Source organism: Pipistrellus kuhlii, unplaced genomic scaffold, assembly GCF_014108245.1.
Source record: "Pipistrellus kuhlii isolate mPipKuh1 unplaced genomic scaffold, mPipKuh1.p scaffold_m20_p_4, whole genome shotgun sequence".
Classification (NCBI taxonomy): domain Eukaryota; kingdom Metazoa; phylum Chordata; class Mammalia; order Chiroptera; family Vespertilionidae; genus Pipistrellus; species Pipistrellus kuhlii.
Window position 1 is genome coordinate 26,827,600 of NW_023425540.1, and position 17,453 is coordinate 26,845,052.

At 37.4% G+C, this 17,453-nt stretch overlaps 1 protein-coding gene across 5 annotated transcripts in view; it reads right to left on the reverse strand.

Moving 5' to 3' along the window:
• The window catches only part of PDE4D (phosphodiesterase 4D), a 1,149,946-nt gene that overhangs the window by 469,570 nt on the left and 662,923 nt on the right, over positions 1–17,453 (reverse strand). The window contains exons 1-2 of one of the 5 annotated variants that reach the window (XM_045571771.1): positions 6,535–6,731; positions 5,419–6,128 (exon numbers count right to left, since the gene is read on the reverse strand). The exons of the other annotated variants lie outside the window; for them this stretch is intronic. Of the exons in view, the coding sequence (XP_045427727.1) occupies positions 5,419–5,465 (47 nt within the window). The 5' untranslated portion in view covers positions 5,466–6,128; positions 6,535–6,731. Of the gene's footprint in view, positions 1–5,418; positions 6,129–6,534; positions 6,732–17,453 lie in introns of those variants that run through there. 5 annotated transcript variants of the gene reach the window in all.

The window sequence follows — 17,453 nt, forward strand, 5'->3', positions numbered from 1 at the left end:
AGGAAGGAAGGAAGGAAGGAAGGAAGGAAGGAAGGAAGGAAGGAAAGGAAGGAGCTCCTGGCAAGTGTGGAACTGGTTAAGTTCCTCCCTTCGGTTCTTCTTCCTCTAAGAGTTCTCAACTATTTTTCCCCTCTTTACTTGTCTTTTTTCTCTGAATCTGGGTACCTCAGCAAGAACAAGGGGGCAGAAAATGAAGAATTTAATCAAAGCAAAACATCCCCAATTCAAAGCTAATCATTTTCACATGACAGAGTATTTTCTTCTTCTTTTTTTCCCTTTTGTAGGAATTACCTAAAACCTCCCTGGCGTGGGCCACCCACTTAGCCCATTGAGGATGTACTCTGTCAGCAGTTTAAAGCGCACTGTTTTACTACAGGGGAAAGTCTGCTGGGACTAAAAATTATATTTAATTTCCATTAGCTGTGGGCACACTGGTATTGCAGATGGTAACTTTTCTCCTCTAGTAAACCATTCCTTAATCAAATATTTAAAAAGTAAGACAAAAATATAAATTTTTATTTTCATCCTAAAACTGCAAGGCCTTACTAAAAGGAATTAGAGGGTAAAGCTAGAGGCATGAAAACACAGTAAAATAGAAAGCCATGAGAAAAATTATATGTTCAATAGTGTCAATATTTCATCTAAAGGAAAGCTTTCGCTGTATTATATCTAAACCTGAACTTCGGCCTTAAGCAATGGCTGACTTTACATTGTGTCCAGGGATTTGTGAATAAAATGAGTTTTATAATTATAAGCTCTACCCAAATTTTATTGTGTTTACAAATAAATTATTTTTGGCCATTACAGGAATTCAGAGTCAGTTGAGAATTTGGTGTTTGTATTCCGAAACTGCTAGGTAGTTTTGTCACTTGGAAGCAGAGATGGTGCAGAAGCAAGGTCAGCAGAGGCCCGAAATCTCATTAGAAGATGAGCAGACACTGGCAGAATTTTAGGTTGACTGAAATGAGCAGAGCTCTCTTATCTTGCATGAGACTTAATACGTTTTGGCCTTCAATGCATGGCACAGTTGTCAAACTCAATGTTTTTCCCACCCACTAAAACTCTCATAAGAGAAGTGAGATCATTATATTAGCCAAAACATAAACCCGCAAAATGCAATTCTGAGGTGAGTTCCTTCAGTTTTAATATATGAAGATCAGCAAAACTTAAAAGCTGAAACTCTAAGAGGCAAGGTAAGAAGCTTTATCCTTTCCGCCAGAAGCAGGCCACCTTGCTTTTTTCTCTGATAATGTATTTCTTCATTGAATATTTTATTGAATAAAAGATATGAAAATAAGTACCTACATGCAAAACATTACTGATATATCGATTTATAGCTTGCTTTATTCCATAAAGGACTTTGATAAAAGAAAACAAAACAAAATGGGTTAGTAAATTAGTTGAACCCTAGGTCTAAAGAGGAAACAATGGAAGTGTGATTTGCTGGATTAACCCTCATTAAGAACCTGGAAAGGGAAGTCCAATGCAAAGATGGGGCTCTAGAAAAAGGAAAAAGAAGCCTCAATGTTGAGTCCAGGTATGGAATTACCCTATTTTGTTTCTTGATCCTCTTTACAAAGAGGGCTTTTATGAAACCCTCTTTGTATATGGGCTTTAAAAAATGAAATTATAGGCCGCAAATAAATAACAGTTAATCACCATCCACAATCACTAGTCCCAAGTCTTCCTCAGATTCCCGCCAAGGAGCACACTGAGGGCAGCTCTAGACAACTTTTGCCCCACACTGTCCTTCAACTTTTGCCCCACACTGCCCCACAACTTTTGCCCCAACTTTTGCCCCACACTGTCCTTCAACTTTTGTCCCTTTCTCTGGGACATTTCAGCCTATTATAAAAAGGATGCAAAGGCATTTGAATAAAATGCCCTCCTAAAATTTATAAATGTAAAAATAAAAATTCAGTTGCTTTCGACATGGCCCTGGTGTTTCTAGCATGAAATTACAACATTTTTATAAATCAGATTATACCAAGTTGTTATACATCTTTTAAGTAAGTCAAAAAGTTACAAACATATGTTAGGCACACTACGTTATGTCATTCTTTTCAGACCCCTGCACAGCCCCATGTCATCATGCATCTAGAGCAATGTTTCCCAAAGTGTGGTATGCGTACCCCCAGGGGTATGAGAAGAGTTTGGTGGGGGTACGCATTGCACCAGAGTTTGGTGGGGATATGCACTGCACTGTGCTTAGCTGCTCCTAATTCTACATTCTCACGAATACGAGGGGTACTCAGCATTACGAAAATTATAGAAGGGGTACACATATGTCAAAAGTTTGGGAAATACTAATCTAGAGCATCATCTTAATTTTTCCTAAATGCAATTTAAATTCCTAGAAAGCAGACTTGCATTTTCCTTTATTTCAACCTTGCAAGAAGATCTGATCCCAAATTCCCAGGCTACCACTATATTCTCGCAACTAGCCAGAATAAACAATAAGAAGAGCTATATGGTACTTATTTAACTAATGAGGCAAACTCTTATCTTTGTTTGGGTTGGCAGTAAAAATGTCAAAAAACATAATAGAATGACGTTTTTGCAATAAAATCCTCCAGTAAATATTTCTAATGTAGCTCTAAACAAGAAAAGCACATTCTTCAGACCACTTTTTAAGCACTCAAGGGGTGGTGTTCTATTAAGACAAGTAATCAGACGACTTATTAACTTGAACTTGTAACCAGTAAACAATGAATTTGTAAGCCGGCCCTAGGGCAGGAGGATGAGAGTCCAAGTGGGAACTCTGTACATAGGCTTCTATTTGAACCATTACCGCTGACAAACTTTTGAAGACTACTCTGTACCCCCTGTATCTCAATGTCCCCTCCTTCTTGCCTCTCAAAGGGCAGAATAGAAAAAGAGTGTTCACTTTGTGTTCTGCCTATCCGGAGGGTTGCCTTCATAGAGATGAGCTAGAGCCCATAAACCAAAGCACAGATCTTTTTTAAAATGTTTATTCTTCCCTAGCCTTGATTGGTCTTTGGCCAACTTCTGATCTGCCCTTTTGTTGGGATTAAAAAAGAAAAAGAAAAAGAAAGAAAAAAAGAAAAAAAGACCTGCATGTAAGAATGAGGAAAGGGAGTCTTTGGAGATGAAAATGAGAACAACTTGGCAAATCCTTTCTTCTTAGCATGATAATTCCTGAGCATGGAATCTAATCCAAGAGGGACTCTTACAGGAGGACAAAGGGAAAGAAAGGGGACGGAGGTTTTCTGTCAACAAACACCTAGGATCCCTTACTGCAGTATTGAAAGGTGAGGTTATAAATAAGAGAAAAACAACAATTGGAGAAGTTGAGAACCAAGCACAGCATTAATTAGGTCGCCTGGAAAAACCCACCGCCTTCTTCTTCCAGTTCAATGACTTATTGAAGAATCTTTCCAAGGGGCCCAGGTAAGAAGGATACACAGAGCATCCACACCCCACGTTGGCTCCTTGTGGTGACAACAATAACAAATGGGCACCTCATGCAGTGAAATGCATGAAGGGTTTCCTTAGCTTCAGGCACAAAAGAAAACTGCCAGGACTCTCAACTTCTCTCTACAAGCTTTCAAACACATATATTTCAGATCTAGAGAAGCATGAATAAGCACATTTATGTTCTTTCAAAAATTATAGAATGGAAGGGCTCATTTCTTTCCAGGCAAAAGTAGAAGGTGAGGTAAATGCAACAACATAAGAGATGGTTATGATGGTAGGCATTCAAAGAGTACATGCACCCTACCAATTGAAAAATAAACAGATGGACCCAAACAACAGAGCTTACACAGAACAAAAAACTGTTGCTTTGTAGCAAGATGCACCCTATAGAGATGAGAATGGTAATTTCCCAAAAAAACAAATCTTAATAGGTACAAAATTAACCTTGACTAAGGCATCAGGACTAGAAGGAAAAAATAAATAAGTATTTGATTAATACCTACCATGGGCTAGGGCCTGTTTCCAGGACCTTTCTATCTTAGGGTTAAAGACTATTTATCTGAATGTATCTGTAAGAATGACATAAGCCTTATTGCTGATGCCTGACCCTCACCATCAGGACCAGCGAGGCAATGGCACCAAACCTCCCCCTGAGTGGGAAACTCTGGTGATGCACTTGGACTTGGGCCACTGAGGTTTGCAGGCATGCCACCCAGACTCCCTCCCAAGCACAGTGGAGAGTCAGGATGGTGGCTCTGGACAGCAGAGAAAGAAGATACGCCACAGCTTCAATCTGGGATGTGTCTGGTGTTGACAGAATGTGAGCATCTGCCCAGAGTGAAGGAGGATGCCACTCACCCCTCTCTGTGACTGATTTTCAGCAAACAAGCTACAATAAAATGTCTGTAACAGACCAGCAATTGATTTTGGTGAGGTCTTAAGATATCAGAAATCTCTCATTTGAGACACTATCATAAAGGCAGCTGGAAACCCTCAGAAACCAGTATTTTAATATCTATTCCTTAACCTGAGCCCAGCCAAGTAATTTACTTGGGAAGTATACATTCAAAAGCAGACAGATTGCAGAATCCCAAACAAACCACGTTAGTAGCCATCAATCCTTAAAATGTGCCTTTATCATGCATTCACAAAGTTTCTGCTATGAGAGATGGGACCCAGTCAGCCCTAAAGGTCTGGTAAAAACAAGCAATTTTAAATGATGAGCTATGCTCTTGTAATACCTTCAGCAATTAATTCCTATACACATTTAAGCATAAACTCTAATAACGAATGGTACATGATGTCACATGTCCAGGAACTTTAATACGTTGCACTGAACCTTAATACATGAGCAAAATCAATGCACTATGCAAGTTCCATGGGAGTCTGAACTCTTCATGAGATTCATGTGTTAGAATTCTACTTAATTAGTTCTTCCTGGTAGAAACATTTCTAGAATAGTTAAAATATTCCTTCATGCAAGGCACCAACCCATCTTAGTATTCATTTAAAATTCAGTCAGCATTCTAAGTTTTCCCTTAATTTCTTCTAGAAATTCAGAAAAACCTAAGGACAGGCAAATTGATACTAGATGTCAGAAATACATGTGTCCTTCCCCATGGAATTTTCAAATAAAAGGAAACAAAAGATCAAAAACCAAATTCCAAACCTCCTCTTTTCTTTCAGTTATTAGTTAAATAGTTGCCATTCTCAGAGTTGTGATTTTCCCCCTCCATGAAATGTTAGCAATTGCAAATGTCCTCATACTTGACTTTTCATTTGGGGGATGCTTTGATATTAACAACTAAACTGTTATTGCATAACCATTACTTTCTCAGACAACGTTTGGTCTTAAGGTTTTACGTTTCATCCTCACTTGATACCAATATTCTTATTCAAGACAAGCCTGCCTCTGGCACTTGCCAGGGGATTTTATAATTTTGAGTTGTAGGAGCTGAAGGGGGTATATTTATTACTCACCATATCCAGGAATGCCTTCTAAAGGGGAAATTATTCACGTGCATCATATTTGCAGATCTTCTCTCATCAAGATGTTCCTGATCTCATATGCTACATGTAGTGATTTTCACAGATGAATTCCAACTCTCCTGTTTGAGCAGCTATCATGGGCAATTATTGTAACAAGTACTGAATTCCAAGGGGGGAAAAACAAAAACACCCCTCCCCCCCAATAAAAAACAAATAGCAACAACAAAAGCCCTTCCAGGATCTGAAGGAAGAAACATCACAGAGCACTGCCGGTATGGGTCCATCCATGTAGGTCCCACTCATTAGTCAACACCCTGAAATAACCAGTTCAATCGCTTATCCTAAATGGTGGCAAATATTGTCCTGGTTAAAAATCCAACCTCCTAGAGTGTGAATTAATGCATCCTCGCAGGAAGGACTCTGGGATGTGGGAGAAGGGGAGTCAAAAGACAGTTTCTTGTTATCCTTGTTAAAGAAGTGTTAGAAGGGAAACGGAAAACTTCAGGTTGCTTGGCCATGCTGTCCTTTAGAAATGAATACTGCTTTTTCTTCTTTCTTAGGCACATATTCCTGTGTGGTCACTTGAACGCGGCGCTGCCTTCTGAGATGAGCCGGACAAAGACCTGGGCAAAGGGGCCAGACACCATGTAGAACCACAGCCAACTTCTTGCCCCCAAAATCTCAGCACTGCTGGCTTTCAACTGCAAAAGTAGGAAGGCAGTGAGCAATTTCTGCTTTGCAGGATGGAATTACCTACCATCATGACTTCAGAAGGTGCTGTCCTGAGGAAATTCATTTTAGAAGCCCAACCCCATACTAAGGCTGCCTGCTGTCTTTACATAAAATGACTAAGCTATTGATCCTTTTCCCGGCAGAAACCCCTTTACTTTGTTGTCATCTGAGACCATGTGCGGGCTTCTCAGATTTTGCCTTGGAAAGAGAATGAATGTCACAGCTGCGAGGCAGACGTTGGTCTAAGAAATTCCTCCCCGCTGCTGCCTTTCTTTCTCTCTCGGTCTTTACCCCCAATTCAGTGCCCCGCTAGGTGTCATTTGCTCGGATGCTCAGACATCTTCTGAAAGATTCTCACGCCCAAGCCATACAGACCTTGCATGCTTTTAAAGAACACAATGGCAACAGGCTCCTGCTGGGCTCCCCCAGAGACGCCGGTTCTCCAGCAGAACCTTTGGAGTCTTCGCAGCCGCCTTGTCCGCCCCGGGCTGCGCCGGCCGGCTCCTAGCAGCTCAGGACACTCGTGCTCCCGGGTCCAGGACATTAACTCTGCAGCAGCCCTGCCGGCTGCGGAGCCGCCGCTGCCTGACAGGGGATGTGCTGGCGTCAAGGGGGCCCTCTAGGTGGGTTCCCGGACACTGCAGCGCGCCTGCCGCGCCTGCCTCCCGGGAGGAGCCAGCCAAAGGGGTTAAAGGAAAGGCTCTTCCTGCAAACACAGATTTTAAGTAATCACCGGGCAAGATCAGCAAAGCAATCACACACACACACACACACACACACACACACACACACACACACACACTGTAAATGAGCTCACACACAGGCTGCACCTTGGCCAAAGAGATAATACAGAGGCAGGGAGGGTTTTTGTTTTTGTTTTTTCCTTTCTGCCCAATGAACAGAAAGGGAATAAAAGAGAGAGAGCGCTGGCATCTGACAGGGTTAGGGTTTGGCCACTTGGTGTCCTTTTTTTTTTTTTTTTTTTTTTTCCAAACAAATATCTTGGGCCGGGAATCTCTTACTAACTTGATGGTTTGCCTTTAGCTCCCAATGTCCACAAGGTGATTTTTGGACAGGAAATCCTGTGGAAGCCAGTGGTGCGGAAGTCGGTTACACTTCAGTTGCAATTGCGCATGCCATAAAGCTGCTTGTTTGATGAGGGGTGTGTGGCTTGGAGGAGGGCTGAGATAAAGCGTGGCCATGCCTGCTGTTGGCAGTTTGCTTCTCCTCAAGCTTGCCCCTTTGTTGCAGAAATTCTGTTCAACAATCCCCTGAAAGCACCCCTTCATTGTTGATGCCATTTTGGAGCAAGGATAAAATAGTAAACTCTGGTAATAGTAGGTTGGCATATAAATGGTGCTTGTTGGAGATCAGTAGGTAAGTGGACCTTAGACAGCAGCAGTGCACTTCATATTAATGTATCACATTAAACTTAGGTGTTTAAACAGCCTGCCGTGCAAGTGCTTAACATTAAATGGAATACTGGCAGCATTTCATACACCATGCTATTATCTCCAGTCAGAATTTCCCCAGTGAGGCCCTGTCGTCACTGTAGAAAATATGACCCAGAGGTGGTGGCAGAGTGGGGGTAGATTTATCATAAATTCAAAACCAGGTATAAAGAACTTCAGTCTTGAAAACTGCCATGGTTTGGGGAGGTTTCATTGTAATCAAATGATGATACTGATGGAACTGTTTCTGGAGGAGGAAGAATTGAGAGATTCCTTTAAAAGCAGCTGGAACTTGGAGGTTCAGGAAGATGGTACCGCAGCTTAGAAGGAAGTTGAGAATATTTGTTGGGATGCAAGGAGGTCCTTGTGACCTCCTCTTTCTAAAGGGAATAAATATCTTCCCCAAGTGCATCTGCGATCTGAACCAGAAAACTTTGGTCTGAATGGTGTTTAACAGCTTTGAGTGCTTTGAATTAAACATCATAGAATAGTTCAAAGTCTAATATTATGTTAGATGTTTAAATATTATTATTAAGTGCAAGGAACACCTCGCATGTCTTGGGCCCTGTACTAAGTGCTTTACATTATTGTTTTATTTAATTCTCACAACAACACTATTAGGTAAGGATTGTTATTAGCCCTGTTTTACAGATGAAGAATTTAAGATATAGGGAGATTAAGTAGCTTATCCAAGGTCAAATGGTCCAGCAAGGGTCTTTATTTGAACAAAGAAAGTCTGGCTCCAGGGCCTGCATACATTACCACCATATTATAGTCTCTCCAGAATACTATCACCTTGCACTAGTGTTGTGCTTTTTAAAAATTATCTTTACAGCCCAGGCCGGTTTGGCTCAGTGGATAGAGCGTCGGTCTGCGGACTGAGGGGTACCGGGTTCGATTCCGGATGGGGGCGTGTATATTGGTTGCAGGCACATCCTCAGTGGGGGATGTGCAGGAGGCAGCTGGTCGATGTTTCTCTCTCATTCATGTTTCTGGCTCTCTATCCCTCTTCCTTCCTCTCTGTGGAAAATCAATAAAATATATTTTAAAAAATTATCTTGACAAGTATTATCTTAATTTACCCTCACAGAATCATGCTAAGGAAAGGTTGACACATGACGATTTTGGAAATGAATTTCCAAAAAGATAGTTTTTGTTCATCATCACGTATCATGTTAGTAGTAGATCTACAAAAGAATTCAGATTATTTCACAGGTTAGTACTCCTTGGTGATGATAATGATGATGGTGATGATGACATAGTAATGGACATTAGCCTATTTCAAAACCCATATTTAGTTCTTATACTCTATAAAAATTATGTAGAAAATTTTTTCTCATGTGATATACATCATTAATTTGAAATTTCTTCATATTTTTAGCTTATTCTACTCCTCTCTCTTCTCTTTATATGCCAGTGTGATATCCATGGTGATGTGACACCAAGAATATTTCTGAATATTTCTCAATTACCACACAGTTCAACATTCAGTACTTGAAAGCTATGTTTCCAACTTGTGGACAATGATATAAGCAAAGTCCTTTATAAATAAAACACAAATTATTCAGTCATTACATTACCAAAGGAGATGTAAAATTAAACTATATTTAAACCAAGAGGAAATTTCAACTGAATATTTTTAAAGAGAACATTTTTTTGGTCTTTTTATTTCTATTTTTATATATGCAACCATCTAGAGCAGGGGTTGGAGACCTCCTATGCATAGGCCATATAAGGCCCTCGAAATCATTTGGTCCGGCCCTGCCAAGGCATTCTGGGTGAGTTAATTAAATTTTGACCAGTTTTTAAGTTGATAATTCTGTATGGTCTATGAATGATGTTATGATTAACCAAATGGCCTTGGCAAATGAAAAAAAAAAAAAAAAAAGGTCTCCAATCATCCTGATCTATAGTAAGGTGTAACAAATTAGAATGAAAGGACACACCACTGAGAAACTATGATAAATATATAGTAGAAAAGCCAAATTTCTGCTGAAGGGATAAAAAAGAAAAATGTAATTTATCACACAGTTCAGGGAACCTATGCATTAATAAACAATTCTAAATTAAGTATTTTGAAAACTCAAAGCACTTTCCTTTCACGTATATTTGAAGCAGGGTCTTCAGAGTTATGGCCACTATTTTACAAACTGATGCTTCACCAGACTTCATATTTTACAAATGTGTGGTCTTTAAAAAACAACATCTGAGCAGAATTAATAGGTAATTTAAGAACAAGTTCTTAAAGATGAAAGATGTTGATGGTCTAGGGCAGTGGTTCTCAACCTTTTTAATGCCACAACCCTTTAATACAGTTCCTCATGTGGTGGTGACGCCCAACCATAAAATTATTTTTGTTGCTACTTCATAGCTGTAATTTTGCTATTGTTATGAATGGTAATGTAAATATCTGTGTTTTCCGATGGTCTTAGGTTCTACAGCAGTGGTTCTCAACTTATGATATTACAAAAGAAAATTGTAATATTTGCATTACGATTCATAACAGTAGCAAAATTATAGTTATGAAGTAGCAACGAAAATAAATTTTATGGTTGGGGGTCACCACAACATGAGGAACTGCATTAAAGGGTCGCAGCATTAAAAAGGTTGAGAACCACTGGTCTAGGGTAATACACATCTGTTTCTTTCTACAAAAAGTTCATCATCCTTTCAGGAAATTTCTAAGAAATATTAAGGATAAAAGATTACGTATGGCTGATCTAGTGCTATCATTTCAATCAATAAAGGATGCTAATTATTTGCAGAGAACAACAGGTTGGCACAAACTTTGTGAGACAGTCTCAGCTCCACTGGCACAAAGGTTGATTTTTTATCTTTTTAAAAATTTTAACCATCCTCTTATGAGACTGACATCATAATAAATTTTAAAAATTACACCAGAATATCAATGTATTGATGAAGTAAAAAGTACAAGCTCAGATCAAACAGTAATACTTGAATCAACATTTCAATGAAAGATCATTTATGTTTAGTGCACTCAGAATGAGAGAGTATTATCTAGGCCCCATGCCCTTTTCCAATAATGGAAATCCTTTGCTGCCTTTGCCAGTAGGTTATGTTTGTAAGGGTGAGGTTTTCAAACTGAGTTCTGAGGAACCCTCGGGTTTTGCAAGGTTGTCATAGGACAACTGCAGGACAAAGGAAGGGCCAAGGACCTAAGTTTTATTTCAGAGCCTCTCTGCTTTTACCTGTTTTATTTCAGGGTTTGCTTTGGGAAAAAATAAAAAATAAAAGGAGTCTGGTTCTTAAGATAATGCTTACAAAAACATAACTGTAGGCATAAGAAGTTAACTTTCTAAGCAAATTCTTATCATTGTTTTGTGAGTTTCAAGACTCATTCTCTTCAAACTCTTTCAGTTTACATGCTTCCTTCACAATGAGTCAAATGCATATGATTAGGTTATATCTTTATGCTAATACAAGCATAACAGCACAATGAAGACACACTCCAGCCTCTGAACTTGGGTGTTTCCTAAACTCTTATCACGTATCTGCTATGGAGGGTGTAATAACATAAGTCATTGATTCCCAGAGTTGCAATTTTATTTTTTTTTAATTTCTAAAATAAATTTTAATGTACATTTTTAAAATTTATCTTTATTATTGAAAGTATTACAACTGTTCCTTTCTCCCCCTCCCATGATCCCCTCCACCCCATTACCACCCTCTTTCCAAGCCTTCCTTCCCCACCCTATTTTCTGTCCATATGCATACAAGTTCATTGGTTAGTCTTTTCCTGCCCACTCTGAAATGCATCTCTCTGTTGCATGCTTCAATGTCTCTGGATCTATTTTGTTCATCAGTTTATTTTGTTCATTTGATTCCACATACACATGAGATCATGTGATACTTGTCTTTATCTGACTGGCATATTTCACTTAGCATAATACTTTCTAGGTCCCTCCATGCTATTTCAAAGGGTAAGAGATAACTTCTTCGTTACTGCTGCATAATATTCCATGGGGGTAATATTTTCCATTCATATGCTGATGGGCATTTGGGCTGTTTCCAGGACTTTTAGCTATTGTAAATAATGCTGCTATGATCATAGGGGTGCATATATTCTTTCTGATTGGTGTTTCCAGCTTCTTAGGATATATTCCTAGAAATATGGGTCAAATGGCAGTTTCATTTTAAATTTTTGAGAAAACTCCACACTGTTTTCCATAGTGGTTGTATCAGTCTGCATTCTCACCAACAGTATACTACAATACCTTTGTATCCACATCCTAGCCAACACTCTTTGTTGATTTGTTGATGAAAGCCATTCTGGCAAGTGTAATTCATTATAATTTTTTAAAAATATATTTTTATTGATTTTACAGAGAAGAAAGAAGGGAGAGGGAAAAGAGATTTAGAAACATCCATGAGAGTAGAGGAACTGCCTCCTGCACTTGTGCTACTGGGGATCAAGACTGAAACTAAGGTACATGCCCGTGACAGAATCAAACCTGGGACCCTTCAGTGTGCAGGCCAATGCTCTATCCACTAAGCCTAATCAGTTAGAGCTTTCTTTTTTATTTGCATCTCTCTGATAATTAGTGATGTTGATCATTTTTTTCATATGTCTCCTGGTCATTTGTATGTCCTTTATGGAGAAGTGTCTACTCAAGTCCTCTGTCCACTTTTTAATAGGGTTGTTTATCTTCCCTTTGTTTAATTGCATGATTACAATATATATACTGAAAATTAACTCCTTATCAGATAAATCATTGGCAAATATGTTCTCCTGTACAGTGTGTTCCCTTTTCATTTTGATCCTAGTTTCTTTTGCTCTGCAGAAGCTTTTTATTTTGATTCCGAATAGCTCCAACAATCTTAAGAGAGAAGAACAAAGGTGGAGGGATCACAATACAGGACATAAAAATATATTACAAAGCCACTCTAATTAAAACTGGCACAAAAACAGGCATATAGATCAATGGAGCAGAACAGAGAATCCAGAAGTCTACCCAAGCCATAATGCTCAATTAATATTTGATTAAGGAGGCAAGAGCATGCAATGAGGTAAAGACAGTTTCTTCAATAAATGCTCTTGGGATAATTGGACAGGTATGTGAAAACAAATGACACTAGACCACCAAATTACTCCATACAAAAGAATAAGATAAAAATGCACAAAAGACTTAAATGTAAGTCCTGAAACCATAAAACTCCTATGAGAAAATAGAGGCAACAAAGTATCAGACATCTCATGTAGCAAAATTTTCACTATTATCAATACAATGCCTAGAGCAAGAGAAACAAAGAGAAAAAATAAACAAATGGGACTAAATAAAAATTAATTTACTTTTACATATGGAAAAAGACTTGCAGGAAACTAATCAGCAAAAGATAGAAGGAGTAGCTATATTCATTTTAGACAAAAGAAATTCTCTGACCACAGAATTACTAAGGCCATAGTGCCACATGATGATAAAAAGGTTCAGTGCAGCAATAGATTGCTACAATTTCAAAACTTACATGCCTCAAAAAATAAAAAGAAGCAAATATTGCCAGAATTGCAGGAAGAAGAGCTCAAATTATCATCATAAGATGAGTATGTGGAGGGGGAAGAGTTCAATATATTATTCTCAAACAAAAAAAAATAAGACAAATCTCATAAATACCACCGCCAACAAAAAAACAACTATAGGCAAATATGAATTAGAGCAACACAACAAGCTTGACTTATTGGACATATCTAAAATGGATCCAATAATTAGAAATTTTACATTCTTCTAAAGGACAAATGGAGTACTTACAAAAAAGGAATATAAAGTAAATCTCTATATTTTACAGAAATAGCATACAGATCACATTCTCTAAACACTTCTAATGAATACAGATCACATTCTCTAAACACTTCTAATGAAGTAACAGAAATATAAAAGCCCTATATTAAGAAGTTAAAGGAAAAAAATTTAAAATGTGTCAAAGACGATATAGTGAAAATTTTAAAAAATGTTTATAAATGAATAGTACAGACAGACACCATCTTTGAAAACCTGTAGAAATACAGCAAAAGCAGTAATTCATGAAAATTTAAAGACTTAAATCATTATTTTAGAAAAGAATAAAGAGTACATTTAAGTGTACACCTAAAAAGTTAGCAAAAAAAAAAGATAAACAAAAGGGAAGAACAAGAAAGAAACAATACAAGAAGAGCTGAAACAAACTCAATATAAACACGAAGATGGTAAACAAGAAACTACCCTAAGAAGTATCTGATTATCTAAACCAGTGGCTCTCAAACTTCACAATGCAACTGAACCATGTGGAGGGCTTGTTAAAAACACAGGTTATTCAGATCATCCCTAAAATTTCTGATTCAGTAGGTCCAGAATATACTCAAGATTTTGCATTTCTTATAAAGCCCCATTGCGGTGCTGCTGCTGCTGGTCCAAGGACCATACTTTAGAACCATTGATCTAGGTCAGTGGTCAGCAAAACTGTGGCTCGCGAGCCACCTGCGGCTCTTTGGCCCTCTGAGTGTGGCTCTTCCACAAAATACCATGTGCAGGCTAGCACATACAGTGTGAATGAAACTTCATGGCCCATGCGCAGAAGTGGGTTTTCGGCTCTCAATAGAAATTTCAATTGTTGTAATTTGATATTTGGCTCTGTTGACTAATGAGTTTGCTGACCACTGATCTAGGTACATCTTTCTGTCACCATCACGTTTTTTGTTTTTGTTTTTTAAATATATTTTATTGATTTTACACAGAGAGGAATTGAGAGGGACAGAGAGTTAGAAACGTCAATGAGAGAGAAACATCGACCAGCTGCCTCTTGCACACCCGCCACTGGGGATGTGCCCGCAACCAAGGTACATGCCCTTGACCGGAATCGAACCCAGGACCTCTCAGTCCGCAGGCCGACACTCTATCCACTGAGCCAAACCGGTCCTGGCATGTCACCATCACGTTTTGCTATAACCAGCAACTAATATCAATGATTGCCTCTGAAATAAAGTAGATGAAATAAAACTAAAACTCTTCTAGATTTATGAAGTGAAAGATTATCTTTTTTTAAAAAAAAATCTTTATTATTGAAAGTATTAAATATATCCCCTTCTTTTTCCCAATTGACCCCTTCTAGTCCACTCTTTCCCTTCACTCTGGCCTACTGTCTGTGTCCATGGATTATGCACAGATGCATATGAATTCTTTGGTTGATCTCTTCCCACCCACCCACCCCCACCTTCATAATTTTTTAATGAATACTAATTATAAGTTCAGATATTTTAGTAAATGTCCCATTCTTTTGTGAGGCTGGATAACTTTTGTCTCTTGTCAAATGAAAACATTTTGTCCCTCTATGCCAATTATTGGTTTTGTATAAATGTACTTACATATATACAAATACCTCTACATACTTTTTAAAGCACACTTTTCTATATTAATTGTATAAATATGTTCTATCTTAGGAAATAGAAGCTACAGATACTTGGATATACTGGGTGATATGACTTTTTAACCTAAAGACAACAAGGCAATATTTAAGAAAAATTTCCCCCCAAAATACAAAATCCGTGTATACTTTTTGCATATGCATGTGTATTATGGGCACTATTCCAATATGTAGAATAAGACACAAGATGACTACATACCCCCATCCCTATCTCCCAGCAGAAGAACATTCAAGTTCAAATCCTTTCTCTGACCCTTACGGAAAAACCTATCCCTATGGAAGGAATATCCTTTCTTCTATCCTTATTTATAACATCAAAAACAATGTGACATTCAGAAAATGTTAACTGATGACCATGTTGACAGTGAAGACTTCCCACTTCTTTCAAGTTCTAGCAAAATCTGAAAGTGTGTTGTTCAGCACATTTAAAACAGAAATAAGACAAGCTCTTCAATGAAGCCATGGTTTCATCTGCTAAGAGTCAGGGAGCTGTGTCATGTTTCAGCAAGTTGCTGGTATATTTAATTTTTACTTATTTGTATAAGCAAGGATACAGCCACTAATTGAAAAGTGGGAAAGGTATTTATTAAGTACCTATTTTGATAACTTAAAACCAACATTTGCTATGTTGAAATTTTTATGATTTAACTAATATAACAAGTCATTAAAAAAAAAAAGACAGTTTTTTTTTCATTGATTCTGGAAAGGGAGGAAAAAGAGAGTGGGAGAGAGAAAGAAAGAGAAACATTGATGTGAGAGATAAACATCTATAATTTGCCTCCCCTATGTGCCCCAACCAGGAATCAAACTCGCCAGCTGGGTATATGCCCTGAAGGGGAATTGAACCTGTGACATGTTGGTGCATAGGACAACACTCTAACCAACTGAGGCACATCTGTCAGGACAACAAGTCATTTTCGATTCTACTGCCTAAGCTTCAATAAATATTATTTTAAATAATAAGTATATGCATTTACAGGAAAAAAATTATTACACCATAAAACACAATACATTTCATAATTGAGATAACTTAAAATTCTTGCTAAATGCCACTTTTAATAATTTTTGGAAGTAGAAATACTAAAACACCTTATACTGGAATACAAAGAAAGCACTTAATATTTATTCAAAAACTCAATGTGGAAAAAAATCTGTAGCAGGTTTGAAGAAGAAAAAGTTGAACTGGCTTTCTGTCTCAAAATGTGAGTCATTAATTTCAGGTTCTTCTGAAACCGGTTTTGCTCAGTGGATAGAGCATTGGTCTGCAAACTGAAAGGTCCCAGGTTCGATTCTGGTCAAGGGCATGTTCGTTGGTTGTGGGCACATCCCCGATGGAGGGTGTGCAGGAGGCAGCTGGTCGATATATCTCTCTCATGGATGTTTCTAACTATCTCTCTCTCTTCCTCTCTGTGAAAAATCAATAAAATATATTTTTTAAAAATTTCAGGTTCTGCTTTTACTTTTTGAGTAATTTTGAACAACTCAATAAACCTTTATGAGACTCAATTTCCTTATCTGTAACATAAATAATAGCAAACTCATAGGTTCTTATAATTTTTAATGTGCTGAGGTAAATGGAGAAAATACTTTATAATGTGACGAGTTCTTTAAATGTTGTTCACATATACTTTAAATTGACTCCTTAGAAAATTTAATTCAATATAGATTTTTTTCACTTGGTAAGCAATTTACTTAAATTAAAATAAAAGAAAAAAACCCATGAGGTAATGTTGAAAGTCCCTTCTGAAGTGGAATTATATTTCACTTTTGCCTGAAACTTTTCTAAAGATTTTATATCATATTTGTTTTAGAAACTGACAGGAGTAAAGTATTTCTCATGTAATAGAATCAATCCAGCTTCAAAATATACCCATGTTTATGGAATATTATAGATTCCTAAGGATGACTTAAAAAATATCTGAAGTATTGGTGGGTGAAAAAAAGCCCTCAAGTTTACAGAATAATATCTTCAATGTAAATTCATCAATTTAAATATATATATGTGTATGTAAATTTACATGTATGCCAATGTGGAGGAAGAAAACCAGAAGGATATATACCAACCTATTGGTAAATTAATTACCCCTGAGATAAAAAAGTAAAAGTGAGCCTCATTTATTTTTCTTTTCAATGACAATATTTCCATGTTTATATATACAATTAACATACTAATGAGGAAAAGTATATTTATTATTTATTAAGGAAAAATAGCCAGCCATGATTAATATCTACAATTAGAATATCAAACCTAAGTTTCTAGTATTTGTCAAATAGTATTTCTGATAGATTTTGAAAAATCTAATCTTAAACCTCAAAGCTGAATAATCAAATTTAACTATATATTCAAGAGTTCAAACATTCTACTACTATTATTAAGTGAATCAGTGTTGAGTCTTAAAAATAGAAATGAATAACTGATCTATTCTTTTT